The sequence below is a fragment of the Haemorhous mexicanus genome, chromosome 19 (assembly GCF_027477595.1).
Source record: "Haemorhous mexicanus isolate bHaeMex1 chromosome 19, bHaeMex1.pri, whole genome shotgun sequence".
In the NCBI taxonomy this organism is placed as follows: Eukaryota; Metazoa; Chordata; class Aves; order Passeriformes; family Fringillidae; genus Haemorhous; species Haemorhous mexicanus.
Window position 1 is genome coordinate 76,460 of NC_082359.1, and position 27,596 is coordinate 104,055.

The 27,596-nt window shown below is 45.7% G+C and overlaps 1 protein-coding gene across 6 annotated transcripts in view; it reads right to left on the reverse strand.

Annotated features, from left to right (window-relative positions):
• Positions 1-1,284: 1,284 nt before the first annotated feature.
• Positions 1,285-27,596, reverse strand: part of MORC2 (MORC family CW-type zinc finger 2) — a 50,467-nt gene continuing 24,155 nt past the window's right edge. For 4 of the 6 annotated variants that reach the window (XM_059863099.1, XM_059863098.1, XM_059863101.1 and 1 more), the window contains 17 exons: positions 25,079-25,158; positions 20,170-20,252; positions 19,214-19,299; positions 16,168-16,308; positions 15,586-15,740; positions 15,330-15,458; positions 13,964-14,069; positions 8,345-8,477; positions 7,875-7,949; positions 7,388-7,762; positions 6,822-6,962; positions 6,675-6,729; positions 5,760-5,901; positions 5,247-5,438; positions 5,059-5,152; positions 3,480-3,668; positions 1,285-2,637 (listed from right to left, as the gene is read on the reverse strand). In XM_059863099.1, coding sequence (XP_059719082.1) covers positions 2,569-2,637; positions 3,480-3,668; positions 5,059-5,152; positions 5,247-5,438; positions 5,760-5,901; positions 6,675-6,729; positions 6,822-6,962; positions 7,388-7,762; positions 7,875-7,949; positions 8,345-8,477; positions 13,964-14,069; positions 15,330-15,458; positions 15,586-15,740; positions 16,168-16,308; positions 19,214-19,299; positions 20,170-20,252; positions 25,079-25,158 — 2,245 coding nt within the window. In that variant the 3' untranslated portion in view covers positions 1,285-2,568. Of the gene's footprint in view, positions 2,638-3,479; positions 3,669-5,035; positions 5,153-5,246; positions 5,439-5,759; positions 5,902-6,674; positions 6,730-6,821; positions 6,963-7,387; positions 7,763-7,874; positions 7,950-8,344; positions 8,478-13,963; positions 14,070-15,329; positions 15,459-15,585; positions 15,741-16,167; positions 16,309-19,213; positions 19,300-20,169; positions 20,253-25,078; positions 25,159-27,596 lie in introns of all 6 variants that reach the window. The other 2 variants (XR_009488791.1, XM_059863100.1) reach the window with 2 other exon arrangements.

The following is a 27,596-nucleotide window of genomic DNA, read 5'->3' on the forward strand; positions in this document are numbered from 1 at the left end:
GGAGAAATTTCAACTATGGAATGTATAAAGAAGGGATTAGGCTGGCCATAACGAGGGGGAGGGGAACGTTGTGCAAAATGAAACTCATGTCCTTATTTATGCTGTAAGAAACAGCTGAAACTGAAGAGGAAGATTTAGGGGAACATCTGAGGCATCAAGAGGCTTAAATGCAGGACGGAGGTGTCATGACAGGGTTACAGGCAGGGGACAGGTTTTTCATGGCAGCTGGAACGACCTTCAAGATGTGATAGGGACATCCCTGTGTGATACCGGGGAAGAACACCCATGAGAGTGGTGTGTGGTGCAGAGCTGTGGGGCAGTCTCCACCCCTGATCTCCACCTCTGATTTTAAGAGCTCAACAGGAATGCCCTGAACCACTTGATAAAGCTTTGGAGTATACCCCCCTTGGAGCCAGGAGTTTGGATCCCCTCTGGAGGTATTCTGAGACTATGGGTTTTAGAGGTGTTACTAAAACCTGATGTTACACACAGACTTGCTTAACAAATTTACAGAAACAAAATCAAGAAAAACAAAAAAGCAGCTGCAGAGCATTGTCCAAAAGAGATTGAGAATGAAATTTTTTTTTTACTGGCACTTAAAAGTTCTTGGTTTTCTCTTCCTAGCAAAAAACCTTAGTAGAAGATAAAAAAAATTAAATGCATTAAAAAACAAGAGTTAAAATTGGAAATGAGAAGTTCCACAGAACAGAGGGGAAAAAACCAAACCTCAAAACAATTGCACTTTCCTAACATGGGAGAAGTAGGAAATCAAACTCTGCCAAGAAGCTCAAGAACTATGTAAGAACAGTTAGCCCCATACTGGTGCCCGCTGGATGTCAGAAATTAAAGCCTGTGTGCAGCAGCAGCTCTGAACTGCAATATAACAAAATCTCCTTCTTTAGAATGTCTGCTGTCTCCTGGGAAGGACAAAGACTTCCTTCACCTTAATAAAAAAATGCATCTTCTCCAGATTATTTTCATCAGAAACTGTAGTGTATCATCACAACTAATAAACCTCCAGTATGTGTGAGGAAATGGAGACTGGTGGAGTCTGTTCCTTTGCTTAAGGAATGCTGCCCCTTTGTGCAAGAAGGTGTATGAGGAGAGGGGAATACTCCGTACCTTTCATGTGGGATGTCAGGCCCAGATTCTGGATGGAAGCAGTCTCACCATGTGCTGTGACAAGCACCTGGAATTCAGGTAATAAGCAAAAGCCTTCCCCCTCTTCTGTGTTGCGTAGAAACTTGGGAGTTCTCCAGGATTATAAACAATTAGTGCCAAAGATTTTTGGTGCAAGATATTTAATTTGGAAGGGTTTGCTGCAAAACATCTATTACACATCCAGGTGTCAATCCCCAGGGTCCATCCCACCTGACTTCCCTGGTAGTGGGTACCTCTTGCTTTACACCATGTTTACAACCATCTGGCTTTGCAGGGGACTTCAGTTTCCAAACATGAGTACACAGACACTTTGTCCTAGCAGACCTGAGAAGCTGCTGGCCAGATGACAAGCTCTGATTGAGTCCCCTTGGCCACAAGTTGCCTACCTGGAGTTGGCTGCAGCTGAAGAATAAGGGACAGTTGTTTTCCTTGCTGCAGGCACAGGGCCAGATGCCAATTAGCAGTGTAGGGCTCCAAAGGCTCCAAAGAGCCCCTCTCTAATAATTAGAAATCTCTAATAATAAAATTACCTGGTAGAGCAAATTGATCAAAGCAACACAAAACTGAGGGGGTGAAAATAGAACAGGGGTCACTTTATTGTCAGGTGGACGAGGAGTTCTTCTGATGCTGTAGTTATGTCTCAAAGAAACAGCAGCAGAAGTGAGTGATAAAGCGACTGCAAGCAGAGAACCCAAACACCAGCATTCTTCGTCTGATGCTCACAGCGCACTGTAAGCAGTCCAGGAGGTGATCCTCTTCTAGAAGGACCTCAGCCTCTTAGCTGTAACCACAGAGGCAGTTTCACCCACTTGCAGAAACCTCCTGTTCAGGAAGCTCACTGCAGGTGCCAGTGCCAAATTTCTGAGTTCCACCAATGTTCCATCCCTTCTATTCACACTCATACAAGGACATCTCCTTTCTATAGCTTCAATTCATGGCTTGCCTTTCTCTACCTCAAGTTCAGTATCTTCCACAAAAAAAGCCTGACCCCCTCTGCCACAACCCAAGGCTTATTTTTTAATTACTGCCAGGTTCTTGCTGGAGAACCGGTAAGATAAGCAGGGTGCTCCGAGCTCCCAGGTATAGCATATGAATATACTTGAGTTGCAAAAGGGGTACTCACACTTCTACATCACTAAAAACACCCATTGTATCAGGCACAGTTCCCATTTTTTTTAAAAATAAATATTTATAAACAAAAGGAAGAGATTCAGAGAACTACAAAGTTAAAATTTTTCCTGCCAACAGCACAAATGTTTCTCATGTACAGTCACAGGAACAAGTTGTACACCAACATGAGCACTGTCTAAAAAACTCTCTCCTCATCAGCTGCCTCAGTCCACCTGCACAGAGATCCACATCTCCCTTTGCAGCAGCCAGTTCTTCCATGACTTGTACTGGAGCTGCTCAGTCTCCTTTCATGATCAAGTCCTCAATATATGCATCCAGTTCATCATCTGTATTAATATCAATGTCCTGAAACCAAAGCAACAAGGAATACAAGTGAGAAGTGAATACTGAGAAACAGCACAAGAAAAGAGGAGCCAGAGCAGCTTAGCACTCTCTGTTACATCTGGCCTGCTCAACCTCCATGCTCCAACCTCCAGCACCCTCCAGCTGCTAACAGCTTGCAGTGACAGCACCCCTAGATTTCCCTGCCAGCATCCCAAAGACAACATAGGAAACCCATCAGCACCTGACGCTCAAACAACACACTCAAGTGATGGATTTACTGTACTGATTTTGGTCAAGGCAGATTTGTTGGGGTTCTTTTAATATGCTTTCCTAACAGGGTGAAACTGCTTCCAGATGCTTTCAGTAGCCTTTCCAGGTTGATCCTGATTTTATTAGTTTTCTAGTTTAGAGTTAGTTTATTTATTTAAATGTTTGAATTAAATATTTTCTATTTTAATTTAATAGTATAACTAATATATCAATTTCACCAGAATACTTTTTTATATTGTTTGTTTAAAGGTTTGCATTTCTATATGTGGAGTTCAGAATCTGCCCAAGAACGTGGCAAAAATTTCCTGATAAGCACTGCCTATGCCTGGGGAAATTCTCAAGCAGCCTCACAGCAGAGAACAAACAGAACCTGTGCATTACATACACACCGTGAGAAATCATTCTGTGAGAATTAACACATATCAGACTCTCAGGGCCTGGATCCCAAGTGTGGGCAGTGACAGCCAAGCCGTTCCCAACTGAGGAAGTAGGAGCCCAGTGAGACTCTGGAGTGAAACACTTTAATGCCTGGAGGGGATGAGCCAGGCGGCTACTCTAAGACAGCTCCAGGTTTGCTGCTACTCCTTACCCACCTCCTGCACTTTCTGCAGAAGGGCCATGATATTAGTCCTCAACTTCTGCAATTTCTCCTCTGTTTCCCTCAGCTTCCTTTCTAAGTTCCGGAGGTTTTCCTCACAGGCTTTGGCCCGGGCATCGGCACGTGTCTGATATGAATTGCACAGGTTCTGCAGACCCACCTCATACTGCTTAAAATATTCTTTCTGTAGTAGACAAAATACAACAGTTATCACATTAAGAGAAAGCATCAAGCATCACTAAAACATGAGCACTCACAGGCTGTAGAAGATCCAAAGTCCTGGCCCCCATGATCAAATCCTCCCTGCAGTGTGCCCCTGCACACTCTGCCCACGCTCGTATTTACATCTGATTTGCCTACACCAGCCAGCACAGAATTTACACAGCTTTTCACGTTCTTCCAATACCAGAACTGCCCTCAAAGCTGCCTGAATTTGGATTAAAGGTGCAGTGTACTTTAAAAAGCATGAACCCACAGGTGTGCTGCAGGCCTGATATCTCCTGTGAACTGTGAGTATCCTTGGTACAGATCACCCAGACATCACAGCCTCTCGCTGCAAGGTAGGGATGGCTACACTAACCAAAAGCCCCAGACATAACCAAGGTGTCCTGTGGAAGAAGCAGGAATAGTAACTCCAGCAAATGGCAACAGATGCCTGAGTTAAGAGAAGGGGAGGAGACGAGAAAGCCAATACATGCACTGCAAGTCTGGGAGTGCAAAACAGAACTGGCTTTGGTCATCTGCTCATCTGCAGGTGGCTTTTTACATGTGCCTCCTTGGAAAGGTCTCTCTTGGTGGTATGTTGGAGAAGGAAAAATAAGAGAGGCCAGTTCCCTTGTCCTGCATTCCAGCCAGCGCTGGTACCAGGTAACATTTCTCCCAGTAGCAGGCTGCTGGTGGAAGCTCAGTCCCACCTGTCCTGTGCTCAAATAAACAGAGGTCAAAAGTCTTATAGTGAGCATCTGACTTACTGCCAGTCAACCTGCTCTCCCGCGGAAGTGGGAAGGGGTTTAGTTCCATGTTCTCTCACACTAAAGTAAATGGCCCATAAAGGGACTGAATCCACACTAACGTTGTGGGCTCAAACCCTGTATGGGCCATTTACCTAAGAGTTCGACTCAATGATCCTTGTGGCTTCCTTCCAAATCAGAATATTCTGTGAATCTGGGGATAATTATTTGTTATTATTTATAATTTTTAAGATTGTCTCCAGGTAAGTTTTAAGGCTGGGAGCAAAACAAGCAGATATGTCTACCTCTTGCTTCTACAAACCTGTAACCTGGTCTCTCTTTTTTAGAAGTTTAATAGCAATGGTTAAGAATTTAAGATAGTAGCAGCCAACAGCATTCCCACACACATGCATGGTAATTAGAAAAATCCTCAGACAACTCTTACAAGATTCAAGGCATCTCTCAGAGCTCTCATTCTTTTCCTCAGCTATCTTAGTCTGTCAAGGATCCAAATTAGTTTTTCAAGAGTGTGCTACTGCATTAGCAAGACGCACATTTGCCATAAGAATGGAATATGTGTGGGGAAAACACATAAACTTACTTTTCTAGAAGTACTGAACTCACCAAGGGAAATGCCAACAACCCTTCTGAGCTCATGGAACTCAGCTCATTCTTGGAGATTGGAAAACTTGGAGGCAAGAAGTATCGCAAACAATTCCTGTGCAGGAAAACAAAATGCAAAGCCAGAGCTGGGAGTTTAACAGACTGAAGCAATCAGACTGCAAAGCTCACAAGCTCTGCAGTGAACCTACCGAAGCATCTGGACTAATAAATCAACTGTTTCTTGGCTGCTGCTGGGACCAGTGGTGTCAGGCTCGATTCTGATGCAATCCGAGGTAGAAGGTTCAGCTATGACCACCTCCTCTTCCTGCTGTGTGTCTGGAGCCTGGTACTCAGGAGAGGGAGGCTTCATAAGCCTTACATCCTCACTGCCCTTCTCTACCCTGAGAAAAAGTATTAAGGGAATGTCAGGAATCTTTTTTTGCATTGGACATACCTGAAACACCTGAAACATCAGAACCTGCACCCAAGTGTCACACAGTACCTCTAGACACACAACAGCTGCCTCCAGGGCAGGCATCAGAGTAACAGACGGATGGAGTCTGTCATACCCACTCCTTATGAAGCCCTGGACAGTCTTGACCTCACATGTTTCCTGACATGACAGCAGCGTATTTGTCTTCAGGATTTATGGCAATAAAACAGGCCCTTCCTCCCCCCCAAAAAAAACAAGCCTCCAAAATTCAGTAGCTCGAGATAGTTACCAGCGATCCCTTGGTGTGGTGTCTGTAGGGACATAATCAAACTTCACCTTCCACCGGATTGCATGCCTGACCCTTTCCACAGCTGTGACACGGCCTGTGAACCATTCTTTGTTCACACGCACTTCCACGTGCAGCCCCTTATCTGTGACGGGGAAGCAAAGGTGTTTGTAAACATTCAGCTGCTGGAAAGGTCACTCTACAGGAGCTCTAGAGATTCAGGCACCTCAGCAAGGAGCACACCTGAACCTGTGACAATGCCCTCAAACAGTTTGGACACCATCAAAACACAATGGGCACACAGGTTAGCTCCTGCTGAGAAACATGAAGACGCATGGAAATGAGCTGGCAATTCCAGATGGAAGGTTTCTCCTGTACTCCAAGCTGTTTGACATTGGCATTTTAGCCTCATGATGTGCTCATGACAGGGACAATTTGCCACATGTCCCTAGTGGGCCACTTTCCAGACAGCTCCCTGGAGGCATGCTAAAAAGACGCCCTGCTCTGGCAGACAGTGCAGTACCACCCCAGCTATCACCTTTCCTTGGATCTCCCAGTCACTCTTCTCTCACAGCAGTGCAGATCTGGATACAGTCCTGAGCATTTTCCAGCTGGCATGGCCACATGATCCACTCAGGATGGGTGAACATGCCGTCAGCTACACCCTGCAGCCCAGCCCCACCCTTGACAACATGACACAACCATTGATCACAGACCTTTCCATGGCACAATTGCCACTGGTCTAATCAAAGGATTATCAGCCAAAATTTTTCATGCAAGTTAGAGTAATCTTGGGGTTTGGAATTCAAATCTACACTATATTTTATTTTAAAATCTCATTAATGAAAGTACACGTTGAACTGGTACAACAGTTCTTTTTTACGTCAGATACTGGCAGCCCAAGGGCTCATTTCTCACCTTTCTGTGCTTTCTTCAGTTCCAACAACTCTTCCTCTCCAGCACTGTCTGTGAGCTGTGAGCAGAGAGAGCTCTAATTAGTCACCTCCCACCAAACATTATAAACACCTGAAAAATACCTTCTGCTGGGTAAACCAGCACTCTTACCTCAACCACGACCTCACTGGAATCCTTCTCTTCTTTCACTGCCAAAAATTTTCCTCGTTTTGCCCTCTCCTTTTTGGGCTCACCCTCCTCCTCAGACCCATCCTCTGGGATATTCAAGGCCCGCTTTCGAGTGCTGGAGGCCTGAAGGAAGCAAACAGGCTCTAGCTATTAATTCCAGCCTGCTTCCAACCAAAACCTTCTTGCAGCCAAGTTAAAAAACACAAAAAATCCCACCCCCCACCCCCCCCAAAAAAAAACCCAACATCCAGTATTTAATTTGGTAGTTAATGAGCTTTTCTGGAAGGTTTTAGAGGTGCTACACCATCATGCAAACACTCACCTCACCACTCCACACACTTTTTTTACCCTGGGGAAACAATCTGGTCTAACAGGAAAGAGATGAGAACAGTCTTCTTAAGGGGTGTAAATGGCACCCAAACCCAAGAGTAAAGTAGAAGTTATCCTGTCCTGTGCAGTGCCCACAGTGCACATATCACAATACAGAACAGACAGGCCTATAGGACAGTCGGTGAGGAGCTGAGGGGTTTCATCCCATTGATTCTTACCTGTACACATCTGCCAGAGGCAGATTTCCTTACTGCTGGCACCTTGGCTGCTTTTGGATTGGGTGTCTCACGTGAGCTTTTGGGGCTCTGTTGGCCAGAGAGTGACTTCATGCTTGTACCTGGTTTGGCAAGAGTTTTTAAAGTGCTGTTAGACTTCCCAGCTGTCACAGTGTGATGGTGTGTTCTGGAAGTGCTGGCCTCCTCCTTGAAGAGCATGCTGGCTAGCTTGGAGGAGCTGGTATTTGGACGATCTGAAGAGCTCTTTTTCAGCTGAGTGCAGGACTTGTGAGGAGGTGAAGATCCTGGTGGCCTGCTGGGAGCATTCTTGATTACATCAGGCAGAGGAGGAGATCGTGGGCGCTGAGTTCGGGTGTGCTGAAACAAAGGAGGGTAGAAAGAGAGGAAGGGTATAAGAGTGGGGAACTGCTGTTCAGAACAGCTAAGGAAGCACAAAAGAGTGAAAAGGCTACAGCAGGATCCCATTTACCTCCCTTGAAGGCCGTGTAGTCACTTCCAGAGGCAGTTTCTTTAAGTCAGCCTGAGACAGAATTGGAGTGGTTTTCTACAAAAAAAAACAACAACAAAAAAACAAAACAAAAACCAAATCACAAAACCAACCAAACAAAAACAAAAATCCAAAACCAAACAAAACAACAACAACAAAAAATCAGAAAGTTCATGTTTACAAGCTGCCAGGGGCTGCCTGAACCCATCCTAAGCAGTTTTCCAGGCTAAATCAAACAATTACATGGTGTGTTCTGTGTTCTTCAAGAGACATCCCTTCAGCTGTCATTTCCATTTTCCCAACAGAAAATGCAAGCTGAGGTGGTGAATTTCTGTTATTACAACAGCCCCAGCCCTATGAAGGAGCATAGATGGTTTCAGACTCAGCAGCAGCCCTTTGCACAGGGAAGTCCATCACACCTGCTCTGCTTAGCTGGAGACCTCCAGACTAACCTGTAGAGCTTCCAGCTTTTTCTGCTGCTGGCGGATTTTCTCTGTCAGCTGTTTCTGCTTTTCCTCATTTGATTTCAAGTCTTTTTTTAGAGTTCCCAGTGGTACCTTCTGCTTCTGCTCTGCAGCCTCACATCTAGAATGGAGGGAATTCAAGACGACCTCAGCAAGAACAGCAGAACCTGTATCATATCATGCAGGATTATCCCAACATCCCATTCCAAATGCAGCAGGAAAGCCACTTGCCTTTCTGCAGTAGTCACAATCTCAAAAGCAGTGGTTTTCATCTTGGAAAAGAGATATGAATTGAGGATCAAAAGCATAGTTGCTAATAAAAAGGCATTTATGCTGGAAATCACCAATTCAGAGCCCAGGAACTGTGACAGTTGTGACAGCTTCTGTACTGCAACTGTACTCCAGACTTTTTCAGCAGTTTTCCTTCCTATCAGCTTATTTCTCCATATCAGCTCTTCTTTCTACAGGCTTCTTTCCCTTCATAAAGGAAAGCACAGTACCAGAAACCCATGACTAAGATGTTACCACAAGCCTTCCAGTCTCAGATGCCTTCTGCCTTGCCATTCAAGGCCAGGCACTGTCCTTTGCAACATCCTGTAGCTATTTGCTTTGTCCTTTGCTTTCCTGTAGCTGTTCAGCCCAAATGAGGCAGAGTGGAAATTTTCCAGGGTAGAAATCCATTTTGATTTAGGTAAAATGTACATTTTTGAGTTGTCTGTAGCTTGCTGTTTAGTCTGACTGTCTGTTCTCTTGAAGAGACTGTGCTTGGAAGGACTAAGGACTGCTTTAGCCTAAAGGCAAGAGATAAGGGTGGGGGGGCAGACAGAGCAAGGCAACCTGACCCAGGAGTTCTTTCTGAAGAATTAGTAGCAAGTGTCATTGAAATCAGTGGAATGAATATGTATGAACCTATTGTGAAATTGCATGCATATGTATTTGAGAGGGAGATAAAAAGGGACCTGAAGTTCTCAGAAGTACTTATGTCATTTTAGGGGAAGGACTCCCACATGGTCCAGCGCTGTAATAAACATACGGGCTTCACAACTTTCACAAAAGTTGTGGAGTTTTGTTTATCTCTGCAAAACACATGGCCTACAACAGTGGTGAGTATCCTGCTCTCCCAGGTCCTCTCAGGTGCAGAATCCTGGAAGAGTCCTTGAGAGAGAAGGCAAACAGAGGTAGGAAGAACTCTCTCAAATGGACTGGCGTCACCTGGTATCACCTTTGAAGTGCTGGATGAGCAGCTGGCCCTCAGGAGCACTGCCAGAGGAGGAAGAGGAACTGAGCTCAGGCTCATCTCCTATCACCAGAGTCATGGAAAGACAGATGAGGATCAGTACTGCTGGGGTAAAGTCATGGAAGAATGATTTGAACCAGGAAAGCAGCAGACAGCCCTTTTACAACACAAGAGATCCAGCAGATCTCACTGGGCACTGGAACCAAGCTGGTAACCTGCAGATCTAAGTCTTACTAGTAAAGGGAGAGCCCTCCTCTCACTGTAGAGCACTCAAAGCTCAAAGAAGCTGGGGAGAGATTATTCTATCAAGATCTCTATCTACCAGATACACTCTGATCAGCTTTGTGAGTGAGAAGGAACACAAGCAGCAGTTTCTCCATCAGCCTCTTCCCTGCTGAAGCACTTTCCAGAATGGTTACTTCCCTGGCTAAGGAAGTCTGTGTCATCATTGCAAAATGACTGCCTACAACAGGAAACCTGCAGTTCCCAAAGATAAAGCTGAACAAGTGGCACCATAAACAGGTTTCCCAGCACAGAAATGCATCTTCCAGCTCATGGCAAGGCTGTAAGCATTGCCAAACTGTGTCATACAGCACAGTAAAGAACAAAAGCACCTTGAGTTCTGTGACAAGAAAAATTCAGACTACTTATGGCATCCAAACCCAGGGAATGCATCACTGGAGGCAGCAAATCAGAACAAATGTATTATCTTGGTAGTCAGAATGGACTAAAAGCAAGACTCTGATAGTGCTCAAAGAGCTTTGAGACACACAGTCATCTTCAGCTGCTGCTTCAGCCACCCATACAAACGACATTTGTGATCCAGCTGGATGTCAGACAGGAGAATAGAGGCAAGCAAGCTTGACATCATTTCACAGTGTGAAACAGGGACACTGCCTTCTCTGCAACAAAGTGAGCAATAGTGGCACCTGGTGCTGACCTCAGCAGAGACAGTGGCACTGGAGGGAGTGACTGCTTCTCATGACACAGACTGAGAAGGGCATTCAGCTCCCATGATCTGGAACACCATGCCACGAGCAGCCACTGAAGTGTAGGTGGACAAACCACAAGGGCAGGGAACAGCTCAGTGCCAACAGACACTGTGCTGAGGTACCCAAAACTACCATATGACCTCTGATGCCAGAAGAGTCTCAACACTTGACATTGCTTCATTTCCAATTTGGCTGCATGAGACCCTGCACAGAGCCTCACAGTACACAAGCTCAAGGATGACACCCATGTGCTTCTCAAATCCTGTCATCCATCAGATACTACAAATACCTGTAATGGTCAGGACACAGATGTGAAGGTGTCCAAACTCTGCACATGGACTCAACAGTGCAGCACCTGGAATGTGCCCCAGCCAAAAGACAGGAGTGCTGGAGAAACTTCTACTTCATGTAAAGGACTGGAAAGCACATGTAAGCCTACTTAATCAAGAAATGTCCTGGAGTTATTTATTCTCCCAGAGTAAGACTCCTGAGATCCCTTTCAAATCTAAAATGACGAGAATTTTGGCTCACCAGTGCCAAGTGCCCCACCTACCCTTTCCCAGCTTCCTGCATGAGGGATGTAGGATGGCACAGCATGCACTGCAGAGGTACTCGGACTCACTACAAACACCTCAATGTGAAAAGCAGCCACCAACCCCCAATTTTCAAGGTATTACAAATAAAAAAATCTGAATTCTTTCATCAGTAAATCAAGTTCCTGGTAGGTGATACAATAAAGACCCCCACTTCTGCAGACAAAAGCGCACAAATATAATGGCAGGTGAGGGGACCTGAATAACACCCTTCCATGGCTACCCTCAGGCCATCCCAGGAACTGCCATCTCAGAAGCTACCAGCCTATCTAGGGTCCATTTCAGAAAAGCAGCTCAGGGGATGTGAACTGGGCTTGTTGGGAATTGTGGATTGCAAATATGTTCAGAGAAACAGAAACCCCTTTTGGGGTCCTGCCAAGACTGTCCTACAGCTGCCTCAGCTCCGGTGTCTGGTCAATGGGGGCAGCCCTCTGAAACATCTTTTGGACCAACACGAGGAACCAAAAGCAAGTAAAGGACTGAGATTATTTGGGAAGAACAAATATGGGAAAAATACACTATAACAAGGGCCAATTGTACATAAACCTTTGACTGGTCAGAACACCTCTGTGTACTAACCTCCACATCTCCCCCTTTTCTAGGCAAGGGCCTCTGTTCTGCATGCGCACCTGTGTACTGGGGTGCAAGTGTCAGCAGCTGGAGAGGGACCACCAGTCCCAGTGACTCATATGCCTGAGTGCCACCAGCTGCTGTGACTCCAGGCAAGTGAATGAACATGAGCCACAGGAACATCAGGGCAGAGGAGCTAACCAGAAGCCTACCTGGGAGCAGAGGAGGGGATGTTGAAGGGTGACCCACAGGAGCTGATCACTGGAGACATGGGTGAGTCTCCCAGCTGATGGAGATGGGTATAGGGGTGTAGGCAGAACTGTGGGTGTCTCTAGGCAGAAAGCAAATGGGGAAGAGCAAGGATCCCAATCCAATCATGACAAAGAGATCCTCAGTGTGAGACACTGGGAGGTCTGGAGTGTGTGTGTGTGCTATGTGTAACCACAGAAGGAGGTCTGTACACCTCCACCCTGGGACTGCAGGCCTCAGGGCCCATGCATCCCAGTGGAAGTAACCAGAGGCACGGGATCTGAAGGCCAGGTACGGACATGAGTATTTCCACTAGTGGTCCTTCATCCTGACGAGCCAAGAGGGAAAAGGATGAAGCTGCTGGTATGGTCTGTGGGAGCATTGCACATGCCCACTTGTGCTATCTGTGGGGCTGGATGTGTGTACCTACATGGTCTGTCTGTGTTTGTGTGTGCCTACAAGCACCATCTTCCGAACCTCGCTACTCCTTCCACCTGAAGGGCTGGGGATGTGCCAGCCCCTTAGGTTCAGGCTCAGCCCTGCCCCAGCATTTTGTCCAGGAACATCCTCAGCACTGCCACACTCCTCAGAGCTCTACAGCAGGAGCTCTACGTACACATGGAACAGATAGAGTAGTCAACACAGGCATTCTTCCACTGGGAGGTACCAAAAGGAAGAACCCAGAAAGTCAGTACTTTGAAATAGCATCAATATTCTGTAAAATTTTCAGGCATAGATGTTAAATTTTTTATTCCAATCAAAAGTTACTGCCTGGATTCATATCCTTTGTCTTTAAGCCCTGAGCCAAGGGACCTGAGTTACAGAGGAGCAGCTTCCCTTCCTTACACAATACAGACAAGAACTGGCTTCCAGCAGTGCTGCTTTCCACAGAGAAGCAACCTAGGCAATCATTTTCCTCACTCAATTTTCTGACTGTAACACACATCACTGGAAAGTGAACCATTGTGCTGCTTCCTCAAGCATGCAAAATGTCCCTCCTGGGTTCATCCCAACCAAGTGGAATTGCTGCAGTTTGGTGTTTGATGGGTGGGAGCAGTAAGAACAATAAAGACAATTGCAAAGCCCCCCTGAACTCACCTAACTCCCGGCCTGCACCATGACAGTTCTCCAACTGCCATCTATCCTGCGCATGGCAAAATTAATATAATCTAAACCTATAATAGTATTTCCAGTGCCAGTGCAGAAAAACAACCAATGATTCAAATTTCACCATATCACTAGGTTGCTAGGCTAGAGGCAGCTCTGGGGTCTACCTGGTTCCACCCTGCTCAGGCAGGGCCACCCAGGACCAGGAGCCAGGACCACATCCTGGAATGTCTCCAAGGATTGGAGACTGCACAATCTCCCTGAGACACCTGGGCCAGGATTTGGTCACCCTCATGGGGAAAAGTGATTCTGATGTGCAGAGGGACCCTCCAGCTTTCCAGTTTGTGCTCCTGGTGTCCGGTCCTGCCACTGGGCACCACTGGGAAGAGCCAGGCTCTGTCCCCTTTGCAGCCTGCCTTTATATGTTTCTATACATTGATGAGAACACCCTGAGGCTGATCAGCTCTGGGATGGACAGCACACATCAGTGGTGGGGCTGTCCTCCCCAAGGACAGGACTTTGCATTTTCCTAGTTGAATGTCAGGATAGGTTTCTGCTGGCCAATTTCTGCAACCTGCAGGTCCCTCTGGAGGGATCTGTGACTGCCTGGTTTGTCAGCTGCTCCTCCCAGTTTGGTGTCACCTGTCACTTGCTGAGTTTGTCCTCTGCAAATTGCACATTGCAAATGCCCACTCAGCTCCCTATACAATTGCCATTGCTGCCTTTTCATTGGCTGTGAGTACAACTTAAAGGTACAGAATACCTCCAACTGTTTTCAAAGAAGAGACAACCAGAAAAAAGTTCCAAATGTGCAGATAAAGCACCTTGCAGAAAAGCCTTAATATTAACTGATTCTTACCTGTCTTGTTCAGGATCAGGGTTCATGGAACACACCCAGCTGTCAGGGTAGTTCTTCTCCACTGAGCTCAGCTGGAATGGGAGAGTCCGCCACTTCAGACAGACATCTGTCAGACAGACACTTTGCAAGTCAGAAATACACAACCTGAGACACATCATTTTTTCCCATAGCCCATTTAATGTCCAAGGACCACACCAAAGTGTATCCAACAACAGTAAGACTAGTGGCAAAAAAAAAAAAAAGTGAGACAGTCACAGAATATACTGAGTCAATTATTTCTTTGTGCTCACAAAACACTTGAATGAAACCCTCAAAGACAACTCTAACAAGAATGCAATGAAGCCTGGCACCAACCAACACCAGAGGACCTCACACTCCTGCTGCAACTATGACATATACAAACTGAATTGAACAGCCAGTCCAGACATCACAGCTCAGCTCAGCAGTCAGGCTGTCTCTCAATGATACCAAAGTAACACAAATCACAGACATATGCACTTAAAACACTTTAAAAAAATTCTACTAAATTTTTGATGAACCAGGAACACAAATTTGTCTTCCAGAGTATTGCTAGCCTACCAGGAAACCAACGGCTTCACAAAATCAAGTTCTGCCAAGAAAATCCAAATGTCTTTAAATCAGGCTCTGGAAGGATATCAACAAAGGAAGACCAGAAGAAGGAGAGTAAAGCCCCTCCTCCTTCAGAAGAACCCTTAAAAGACTGAGACAACCATCAAGGCAGAAGAGCCTAACAAATAATTCCACAAGAATGGCTTCACATTCCTTCCTACAACCATATCCCTCAAGTCCTGGGGAAAAAATAAGGGAGTTTGCTGTCCCTCTACCAAGTGACAAAGTGATGGTGTGGAGCTTCTAGCAAGGGCTTAGCCAGAGCTGTTTAGAGGTGCACAGAAGAGAACTTGCATTAAATTCCAAGGTAACTGTAAAAGGTTCCCTCTGTGCTGACACAGTGCAGGCCAGTGCATCAGGGTACAAATTACTTGGCCACTTCTCATTGCCTGTGAGGATGTTTCAGATCTTATTCTGGTGCTGGGATGGGTGCCTTTGGTGAGTTCCAGTTCATATGACATTTCCAAGCCTGCTCTCAACACTGCTACTGGCCATACGTGCCCTGCTCTGTCAGAAGATCAGTTATGAAGATCAGTTAGTGAACTGTGCAGGAAAGGAGCTTTATGCCTGGATGTCACAGAATACCACTGAGTGCAGACAAAGGTAAACTGCAGAGGAGACAGGCCCTAGGAAGGGATGACAGTCCATCCCAAATCTCCTATGCATTCAACTGTCCCCATCTGCAGCCAGGAGCGTCCCCCCCTTCCCCAGAGAGAAGCAGCTGGATCAGACGCACCGCACTGAATTGTGGTGGGGATCTCCATGGCTCTCCTGCGCTTGTAGCGCAGTTCATTAGACGGAGGCTGGTTCCAGTTTGCTGATAAATAACCAAATTCATCCCAGAACTTGATGATACCTCTCTGGGCTGGAAAACAAACCACATCCTGCTCAATATGGAGCCATTATCACAAAATCACCATTTGCACTTTCAGCTGACCTCCAGCCAACCAAATTTCTCCTTCCAGACTCTGGTAATTGTGAAGCTTCATTACCTATTGCAACATCCTTCCAATACTGAGCCAAATGCTCTCCCATGGCCTTCAGCAAGTGTCGATACTCCTTGGCATCAGCAAAGTCTTGTTTATTATGGGTTGGCTCCAGAACCAAATAGGGCACATCCACCACACCTACCACTCCTCCACATGCCCTGGAAAAGGGACACAGAGTGACACAGAGGGACACAGATTAAACTGACAGGCTGGCAATCTGAACTGTCATGCAAAATGTAAGATGGGCTCAAATACTTGTACTTGCTATCAAGACCTATTTTGCCTGTCTCTGGAATGAGGCACTAGTACTACCAGCACTCATCAGCACCAAATGCCAAGCACCTCATACTGCTGCAGGGTTGACTAAAATTTGTGTAAAGAACTCTCTATCAAGAAACCAGGGAAATATGCGGCAGTATTAAATATAATTTATTTGTCAGAATGCAAATTGGAGGCTGACAAAATGAGCAGGCCTCAGGCTCATGAAGAATGATTAATGCAAAACATGGTTATTGCACAGCCCACGTCAGATACAGAAATGTGCCAAGCTTAAGCAAAGATTGCAGAAAAATCTTCAGGACTCACATGCCACCCTCCAGCTGTGGGCCCACCTTCTCATACATCTTGATCAGCCGACTGCAGTTATAAATGAACATGCCATCCAGCTCACGCTGCTCAATGTTCACCCCAAAGATAAAATTCAGCTCCTTGGGTTCCTTCAGCGCCCTGTAGGGGACAAAACAGAGCCTCTAGGGATGCTGGAAATAAAGCATACTATTCGCTGGTGTCAGAGAGAGGGCATGGAAATCCAGCACCCTTAAGCATTAAACTGCTACTTCTGAAAAATACAAATCATTTGCTGAAAGAGCATCACAACCTAATATGAACAAAATACAAAAACTTCGCAATAGAAATACTAATTTAGGCTGGACAGATAATTTTTCATTTGAATATGTTTCCTCCTTCAGAACAGATTCTGGTTTTTACTTCAGATGTTTTTATTCAGTGAATTAGTTTTATGAGAGCACTGTTGCATCCAGACTGGTCCTACTCCATAGTATTTTGGTTTGTATTTTCCAGTTATATATCTCTTTCTAGATAAAGCATGGAAATTCAGATTTCAATACAAAACTACAGCCTTGATATTCTGATTCTGGAAGGTTATCCTAATTCCAAATTTCACAAGACTGCCCCTTAAGTTCAACAGCTGGAGGATTCAACATACTCATGCCCAAGCAGAGCTTTTTTTTCTGGAATGTCAGGATATCAATTTGCATGATTTCTCCCTCATCTATGCAGCAGATGACTCCAACGAAAGTTAGCCTTGAGTATGTTTGTGAGCCCATAGGGATTTCTCAATCTGAATCTTTGGTTACCAGGAATTCTATCTCCATTAAGGCCAAAAGCCTTGAGATTTTCATCTCTTTGTGCTACGAATCAAACAAAATCCCTGTGTCTCACAAACAATTCCTGCTCTTCAACATACTAAATTAATTAGGTTCCACAGCTTCCCTGATACCCATGCTGAGGATTTTTCATAAGAAGGATCCTCAGTCTCAGGATGAAAGTATCCTCAAATGTGAGGTCCAAACCAGTAACTACTGCAAGGCAGAGCCTATACCATGGTCCTGCCCACCCCTCTCAATTTTAACCTGCTTTATATTCCCCCCCAACTGCCCCCATCAAGTCCTTTGCAATTATGTACCTTATCTTAATGAGGAATTTGACTTCTGCTTGAATGGTTAGCTGAAGATAGTGGAATTCTTTAAAATGTTCTGTTGACTGTCTACTAATATCAAATATTAGGAAGACCTGAACCATACACGCATGAGCCCTACACAATGATCACCTGCAGGTATGAGATCTGAGCCTGTCTTAATGGTGAAACTTCAAAATAAATACAAAAATAAATAAAATTAATATTTATTGTTTGTTTAAGGCCATCGTCCCTCACACAGATGCAATGGTACCCTGTGACACAACTTCATTTAAAACAGGTGACTGTAGTACATTCCTAGGAAAACACCTGAAATAGCAGCTTTCAGTAATTTCAAATCAAAACCTTTGCCAAGAGGAGTTTTGAACACTGCCAACTGCTGAGCTGGAATGTGACCCTTTGGTCTCAGCTCACTGAGGCAGAAAACCATGATTCAAGAGCATGAGCCAGTGTGGCAAAACACCCATCTCAGGGATTAATTTTCTTTTCCTGACTTCTAGAAAAGAATGTAGAGCCTTATACTTCAAGAAATAGCATGTACTCACCTACAAAACAAAAAGGACATCTCATTTTTATCAGAGAGGACAGGAAGTAAAATTATCATCCAAACCGTGGAAAATGAAGTGGTGGGTCAAAAGCCAGGGATTTAATTACTAGAAATTTAGTACTGTCCTACTGTCTGGATTCAGAGCCAACCTGACCTTACACAGCCTTTGGAAACCAGAAAGCACTTCTTTCATTGATGCACCCAGCATCAGGGAAACAGCAGAAAACTGTCCTAGGACATCCTCTGTAACTCAAGAATTTTCCAAAAGACAAAACGGATTGGTCAGTACAGAAACTATCCTATTATACACATCTTTCAGGACTTTTTTTTTGTTTTCTGAATGAAGTACAATGCTGTGGAAAAGCATAATCCTCTGAACTGCTTCTGATTACCAGTGATGAATGCAGGGACATAGGGAAAGCCATGTATCTGCCCAGAGCAGCTTTTTGCTGATCAGCTTAGTAACAGGAAGAAGTATTTTGCCCATGGGCAGGAAGGGCAGAAGACTATTCACAAAATTTTTCAGTGCACACTAATGTCATCAAACCCAAGAATTATAAAACAAAGGTGCAGATGGAAAATATGTGGAAGCTGAAGGAAACAGATTTTCTCACAAACTTCTGCATCATTCAGATCCTAGCTCTAGCACTTTCAACTTAAAGCTGTATTTATTTATTTCTTTTCAGCATCTTAAGATGCATTAGATCTATCTCTGGCAACAAGTCTGGGATAGTTCTGACCTAGGCAGCCATGTAAATGGGCATGCATACACATACGTGGGAATGTAGATGTTCTGGATCCAAATCCCCAACTTCCTCAAACTTAGCATTTAAGAGCATTTGTTTCTGGTTTTAACTTCATTTGAGAAATGCAAAACAAACATATATGAAGAGTGAAATATTCCTGTGAGTACATCAAAAACCAAAGTTAATTGTCACCAGAGCTAAGCTAGAAGAATGCCTTCGGATTTCACAGTACTGACTACACCAAAACTCGGCCTTTTTTAGAAAGCATCCCTAAAATTCCCAAAGCTGTTTCACTGTAACTTGCAAACATTTGTTCATCAGCCTGAATCTTATCTGCAACTGAAAACGCAAGAGTGAAAAAAACTGATGTGAAAACCAGGTAAATATTTACAGCAAACAACCCAATCCAGAGACCACATGTCTTTCAGCAGGTTAGAGGGGAATAACAGAGGTAACCAGAATAGTACCCCAGCTGCTCAATTTAACAGCCCAGGCATATAAGACGCCCATGGATATTTAAGCTTTGAGCTGAACCAAAAATACATGCAAAACAGGAGAGCTATATGAACACCTGGAGAAAACAGCCTAGGTACTCCAGAGTTTGGAAACCCCTGCACTCACCGCTGCTTTGCGTCCTTAATCCTTTTCTTGACATCAGCCTCCCGCCGCATGGTGATGGCCGAGTTCTGGACCTGACGCAACGTCACCTGCAAACAGGCATTGCATAGTCAAGCTGGGAAATTCATAAAATTCACTCCATTTATGATTTTCTGCTCTTTCAGGCAGAGCTGCGAAATGTTTTAAATGTAAAGAAGTCACAACTGGTAGACAGTGACAACCAGTGTGACTCCACATGCAGGGCAAACTTATGCTAGATTGTTTAAGCAGCTACACAGCTGCTTGGAGGAAAATGTCCACGTGTAAAAAAAGGATTAAGGAAATTGAAAACAGTGGCAATGGAGCACAAGGAAACATCCAGGGCACTTGGATACTATTGTTTCCATGACATACCAAAAGGAAGCTCAGTGATTTTCAACTGGTGTTACTTGCTGACCTTCCTGGTGTCCCTGCCAGCCCTCCTCCCAACTCCTGGTGCCAGGGCTCAGCCTTGCCCCTCAAAGCCACAGTCCCACTGGAAGGAATCAAAGAGGCCCTCCCCAAAAGCCCCTGCCCAAATGCCACAGAGACAGCTGCACAGGCAGCAGGGAACAGCCAAAAAGCCTGTAGCTCTAGATCTGTTCCCCAGGCCATGTCCACAGAGGCTGTCAGCAAACAGCACCCGGAGGAGGTCACCTTCCCACGCAGGATATATTGAGTGTGTAGGCAGGGGAATGCCAGCACATTTCTCACTTGGGTTGCACACCATCTGAAGATGGTGAAAGACAGCCAGTGGTGATGAAGACATGGAGATGCCCAAATGTTGCTGGAAGTCCATTGCTGACTGGAGCCACCATCTGCTTAACCAGCACAGGCATGCTGCCATGGGGTGCTGCCCAGTCAGCATCACTCCACTGCCAGTGCTCCGAACATCCACTGGTGCTCAAAACACGACATGCTGCCAAAAGCACAAGGCTCACCCTGGACTCCCGCGTGAGATCCCCTCCAAGGCGTAGCTCGAGGGCACGGGCTTTGCTCTCCGCCTCACGAGCCTTCTCCTCCGCTGAAACATACAGGGACAAGGATGCTGTCAGCCATTTGGTACAGACAGACATCATCAGGCATTCACCCAAAGAGAGCAATTCCAGAGAGCCTTTGCTGCACTGATGTGTACAAGGGTACAAAGGAAACACAAAAAAGTACAAAAAAATCAAACCTAACATGAGAGGGTCCCACTGACATGCTCAGAGGTCACAGTCAACACTGACACAATAGCAGGGATAAAATGTGCAAAAGCACATTTGAAGGAAGAATCTGTGAGGAAGACAACAAGGAACTGGAAAGTCTAATGATGCCTGTGGCCCTGTCTGCTCTGCTTGGTAGTGTGATTCAGAGAAAGGTTCTCACAAAACCAAGACTAAATTCAGGCTTGAAAAGGAGTTCTAAAGAGGTAATTTTCTTGCAAAGATTAAAGGAAAGGACTACTCTCAGAAATACTTTTTTCTCTAATAATTGCCAAATTTTGACTGGAAAAAACACAAATCTGTGCTACACATTACATAGGACCCAGCATTCGGAAAACCTACCCTGCACGTGATCCTCGGATGCAAGAAACTTAACCATGTAAAAGGAACTGCCCTTTTTGCCTCTCTCCTAGACAAACAGGAATGCTGACAATAGGCACATATTACCCTTGTATTATTTAAGATTCATTCAATAAATCTCATTTTCTGCAAGGAGAATGGACTGAGAGCAGTCCTGAGTAAGAAGGAATTGGGGGTGCTGGTGGATGAGAGCTGGACCTGTCCCAATTGTTTGCTCTGGCCCTCAGAAACTTTCCATGCCCTGGGCTGATCCCACAGCATGTGCAGCAGGGGAGGGGGAGATTCTGCCCCTGTGCCCCATCCAGATGAGACCCCACTTGCAGAGCTGCCTTCAGCCCTGGGGCCCAGCACAGGAAGGACCTGGAGCTGCTGGAGAGCGCCTAGAGGAGGCCATGGAGATGCTCCAAGGGTTGCAGCACCTCTGCTCTGGAGACAGGCTGGGAAAGCTGGGAGTGTTCAGCCTGGAGAAGGCTTCAGGGAGACTTTAGACAAAAAGAGCTTTAAGATCCCTTCCAATACAAGTCATCCTGTGATTCTGTAATTTGGCAATACAAAGGGTGCATGCTGAGGGATGGCATAGCTCACACCAAGGCAAACAACGCCTGCATCCCCACACCTGCGGGTGCAGCAGCCTGGTTACAGCACACCCAAAAGCCATTTCCTTCCCTGCCCTCATCACAGGGAGATAGACTGTGAGACTGTGAGTGGCTGTGAGACACTCAGAACAAGGAAACACACCAGTGGAGGAACGACCTTGCCTAAGATTTACATAGGATGAGGTAAGCAAGAAGATGACAGGCTAGCAATTGGCTCCTAAGGATTACCAGTATCTCTCCAAAAAGCAGCACTCGGGCGCCAGCCAGAAGGAAACTGGAGTCTGTAGCCAGTCAGTTCACTTAGACGACTACAACACAAATCTCTTTTCCTTTCTATGCATTGTCCCATTGGAGTTTTGTTCCCCTCATTCCCACAGCAGCATGCTCTGGGGTTCACAGCTGCTTACCAAAGACTGTGCTGTGTGACTAGCCATCATCAAGAGACAGTCTGGCTAAATCAAGCCAACAGGAGGCTGCCTAAAGCACTTGGTCCACTTCAATCAGAGCTTGTAGGGAAGTAGCTGGTGGGCTAAACATATTTGTGGCTAGTGGAAAGAACACAGTGGTAACTCAGAAGGGCACAGGTCAAACCTGCTCCACTAATGCAGTGACAACTGAGACAGCTGACAGGGACCGATACAGTTACAGGGCTGAGGCCCCAAGGCATAAAGATGGGTGTCCTATGCAAGACAGTGAGCACACAGCAACTGAAACCCATATACACATTCTCCCAGGGGACAACAGATATGGTGTACCCACGGCACTGCCAAGCACGTCACTGGACACATCAAAATAATCTGAAATAATACCTAGAGCAGCACAGAGCTGTTAGCTTCCAGTACTTGACACCTCCACGACTCCTCACCTCTTCATTTGTTTGCCTTCCCAACTTTGGAAGAGGATTTCCAGAAATGAGGCAATAGCAATGCCAAGGTGCCTCAGTGCAGTACTCAGCCTCAGTTCAAAAGAACACAGACAGCAGGTGATGGTTTTTCACAGCCACCTTGCCTAGGAACGGTAGTTTCCTCCTAGGTCTACCCACTCAGGAATCTGGATACTACAACTTTTTGTATAAGGCACGAAGTTAGTTAGTTCCTGGGGAATGAAAAGTGGCTTTTCCTCATCTTAAATATATGTATGTCTTCACTCCTGAGCCATAGCTCTTTTTAGATATGCCAAAGCCATGCCACCAATACTCACTGCTGCTCATACATCTTGCCCATTCAGCTATTTTTTGGTTATCCTGTTTTGATTCCACAAGCTCATAAGCTACTTCCAGAGACTCGGCAGTCTCTCAGTCTGACTGATTCCAACACATTCCCTGTAGGCAGGTATCTCTGGCATTCTGGAACTGCTGTTTGCTCAGCTGAGACCCACCATTTGTCACAAAGTACTCCTGGGTTTAAAAGAGCAAACCGCAAATAACTCCTGGGTGATGATCCCTCTGGAGTACTGGAGACCATGAGAAATTAATCATTTCTACCAGCAGGAGAACAAAAAAGCTTGGTGCTACAGATTAAATCTATTTTCCTACAAGTAAAGCAAAGTAAAGATGTAGGCCCCAGAAGATAATAACCTGAGCATGTTTTAGCCCTGGAGGCTCCATGTGTGCTCCAATCTTGCAGCAGCAGTCTGAGGTCAGGTGGGAGTTTTCACCACAGTGTCCTAAGCCCTTTGCTCAGTACCCTTTCTCCCAGAGGCACCAGGCCCATTCAGCGATCCCTGCACTACCTGAAGCACTGGGCTGGTTTGGTGATCCCTGCACACCAAAAGCACTGGGCTGGTTCACAGAATCACAGAATCAATTAGGTTGGAAAAGACCTCTGAGATCATGGAGTCCAACCTGTGACCAACACCATCATGCCAACTGGACGACAGCACTAAGAGCCACATCCAGTCCTTCCTTAAACACCTCCAGGGATGGTGACTCCACCACCTTCCTGGGCAGTCCATTCCAATATCTTATGACCCCTTCTGTGAAGAATTAATCCTAATGTCCAACTTATACCTCTCCTGGGGCACCTTCAGACTATGTCTTCTCATCCTGTGACTACTTGCCTGGGAGCAGAGACCTATCCCCACCCAGCTACAGCATCCTTTCAGGTAGTTTTATTTGAGTCTCCTTCTCTCGAAGCTAAACCACCCCAGCTCTCCTCATAGGACATGCACTCCAGACCCTTCACCAGCTCTGTTGCCCTTCTCTGGACTCCCTATTAACACCTCAATGTCCTTCTTGAACTGAGGGGCCCAGAACTGGACACAATACTTGAGGTGTTGCCTCACCAGTGCTGAGTACCAGGCCAGGGGCAAGAATCACTTCCCTGGTCTTACTGGCCACGCTATTTCTAGCACAAGCCAGGATGTCATTGGCCTTCTTGGCCCCCTGGGCACACTGCAGGTCCAGTGATCCCCGCACACCCAAAGGCATCAGGCTGGTTTGGTGATGGAAATGTGTGACATTTTAGGGCCAATGGGACCTGCTGTCAGCACTGGGACAACAATGGACACCATTTTTCAATGCCATACACTGAACTGCACTTTTAAGTGTCATGAAAGCCTCATAGACTACTTCAGGGAAGAAGCTTCTCTAAATCCTGCTCTTTGCATCTTCTTGAAAAGCAATGGGAGCATGTGCTCAAAACCTGCCCTGGCTATAGGGCTCAATGCAAAAATAAATTCACCTATGAGGACTGAGGCACACAAAATCTAAGTTTCATCTTACCAAGTCTATCTTGCCAGGCTGTACTTCCTAAAGGAGGAACAGGGAACATGGCAATTCACACAATTTCACTCTGCTGCTTTTCTTTGGGGCAGGGTCACAATCACACTGCCCTCTGAGATGCTGCACAGGCTGAATGCAGCACCATCCCTTGTATATATGACCTGCAGCCATATGCAGACATGTCTAAAGCACCTCTGACACAGGGACAAAGGACACATGTTTCCAAGTGATTTATGTAGTTGATTTATGAAACCTACCAGAAGATACAGGTCACATATAAATCACAACTTCGAAGATTCTTCCTTCACTACAGTATTTTTGCATCAAGGGTTAGGGAGGAGCGCTGCTTTTTGTGTTAAATTTCTGGAGATTTAATGCAGTTATTATACAGTTTAATGCTGTATTTATATGCTTGTGTGATTTCTATAAGCTGAATATCCAATTATGACAAACTGAGTTCTCCCTGAGGATTACAGGACTTAACAGGAAAGGAAGATTAGATGGGCAAAAGGTATGCCTGGAAGGGTTAAAACCAAACAAACCAGGGCTCCCTTGAACACCCAGACCAATCCCCATATTAAGTGACAGAATAAAAAACTACTTTTTAAACTGCCTTAACAGGAAAGGTGCAGAATGAAAGCACAACCAAAAGCTCATAATATCTTAAAAGTGAGAGAAGAACTGTAGGAGGACAGGGCTCAGCCAGGCTTCTGCTGGAGTGAGGGCAAACTGCTGGGACTCCAAGGGTTATCCGGTACTTCTGTTACTCAGATGATGAAACGGTCTCTGGGAACAATTTACATTCCTTCCATTGCATGAACGTAAGTCTGTGTCATCTGCAGTTGCTGCAATAATTCAGTTCCTGAGCAATTCCAGTGATCCCAGAGGCAGCCAAACCCAGGTCCCATCAATCAAGGGCTTAGTCCTCCCCTTAGCAACAGACGAATGCATACACCTGACAACTCACCTATCCTGGCCATGTGCTCTGCTTTCTTCACCTCTTGCTCTGCACGGGTCTTGAAACGGTTTGAAGTGTATTTGTACATCCTGTGTCGATCAAAATTTATTAATCAGCAAACTCAGCAGTAAGGTCAAACCAAAATTTCATCACTGCACAAGAGAACAAGGTCCCCACATGTTACTCTACTCCTCCCAACCGATTCAATAAATGGAGGAGGTTTACATATCATGAACTGGACATTTTTGGATGAAGCTAAGCAAAATCTTTAAGTCAGAGATACTTTAGTAGTAGTTCCAACCACAATATCCTCTCTTCTTCTGCATTAACCAGTGGGGGTGAAATATTACCATATTCTTGTAGCAAATCTCTAGACTTAGAGAAATAATTTCTTCAGAAGTGAAAAGGAGGAGCGAATATATAGGGAAAGCTTCTCAAAACCCTCCCACCAGAACTAAATAATCTTTCCTGTGAACAGCTGTCCACAGGTGCAGTCTGACAGGTCCATCTCACACAGGGCTATCTCAAAGTAGAACAACAATTTGATAAGAACTTCAAGTTTCAGGACACTTCTGTGTGTTTTGTATCTGACTCACAACCTTGTAAACTGTGCTGGAGATGGAGCAGCTTGTTTCACCTTCCCTTATGCTAACATGCCAAACAGATCCAAATTCACTGACTGCTGCAGAGTGAGAGATTGGTGTTCGTGAGGCAGAAGCTCATGAATGTGTATGACCTCCAAGCACATCACAAGGAAAGATGACACCTAGGACAAGCAGAGCCTGCAGATCACCTTAAGACGTGAGGATTTGGATGTACCAAGAGGAAAATCCCATCCCAAATGGATGGGATTAACTTTTCCAGTATTTAGCTAAAGCAAAAACCACTAGAAATGCTGTTTTTACAGAGAGGCAAAAACACGTGGGGATGCAACACTTGACTGACCAACTGACTAGAATCACACTTAGATCCTAATGAGAGACAAAATTCCCCCCAAACAGCAGATAAACTGTCGGGATTCACGAGAAACAACCCTGCACTTATGAAAAGTTTTGTTTAGGTTTGTTTCTGTGGGTGAGCACACATGGTACTGACATCACACATAATCTCACCAACAGGAATCCCTCGCTCCCAAATCTAGAAAATTAATACCACAAGCACAGTTCCCGGAAATACATTTTGCTAAACTCATCTTCTGCTATTTTTAAGGATTTCCTCCCTGGGGAAAAAGCAGGCTGGTGCTAAGACTACCAGAAATCACAGCTGGTGAATTCATCATGTCAGGAGCTAAAGAGTCAGGATTTTTAAGTGGCGTCATCTCTAACCTATGTAAGGTTGATGAAAGCTATCTGGGCCCAGGAGACAGCACACACTGAAAGCCAGGCAGCTTTCAACATGTTGGCATAACTACATTACTTCACCCACACCTGCCTCACTTCTAAGGGGAAAATAAAAAGACAGAGAAGCAGAGTGAAGCTGAATCATCCCCCCATGCCCAGCCCAGTGGACAGGGCAGCACTAGGGGGGACCACAGACACAGCACTCCTTTGCTGTAGGGAACACTGTAAGCAACTGTCGGATGTCCTAGATGATGGCACCGTGAACCATCATGACCTTCAAGACACTCATTTCAACTGCCCTGGAGTGTCCTTGTGGAGGCACAGGCCTTGCACATGGCATGGCTATTTCTACCTGCACAGCCCATATTGCTATAAAAGCTCCAACAGCTACGGGGGAAGAGATGGAAGCAATCCTTCAGGAGACACAGGCAACTCCCAGGGAAGCTGGGAACGTGGCAACACAACTGCAAAGGCTGGTGAAGGATCTGTACAAAACCAGCCAGTCCCTGTCACCAGGATATTATCTGCTCCAGAAAGGTGAGGAGAAGCCTCTCCCACAGAAACATGGGTGGTAACAAACAGAAAACAAGTGTCCTGCTCAGGATATGCACTGTTATTCCTGAAAAACAGTGCAAGGGGTGCAAAACCTTTTTTCAGCAAAGGCACTTACATACCCTAAATCCACAGTGGATTTCCATTCATTGTCCACTAACACCAACACTGGAACCTGCAGACAGGCTGCTGTGCAGGCTTTTCCTTCAGAGATAAAGGCAACCTGACTGACAGCAGGAGGGAGCCCGCTCTGAAAGAAATGAGCCCTTCAGATGTCCCAGACAAGCACACCAGCTATTCAGGCTGTAAGGCAGCAGCACCTCCACTGTCTGTTCCCCATCCCTTTGCTTGACCAGGAAGGCTCAGGATTTACCTGGCCCAGGCTACTGGACCAGAAACACAGCCATGCTAAAGAGCTGAGCATCACGGCTACATCAGCTGACCCCAAAGGAACACCATAATGGAGGTCACTTCCCCCGTGCACCCACACAAAAAACAGTGCCAGCACAAATGCAAGGGATTAACCCAGTATTACAATGCGGAGCACTCAAAGCCTAGTAGATAAATGGGGATGGTGAGCGCTGGCTTCAGCTCTAAAGGGAAAGTGAGGGCATAAGTGACCCTTTTCAGCAGGT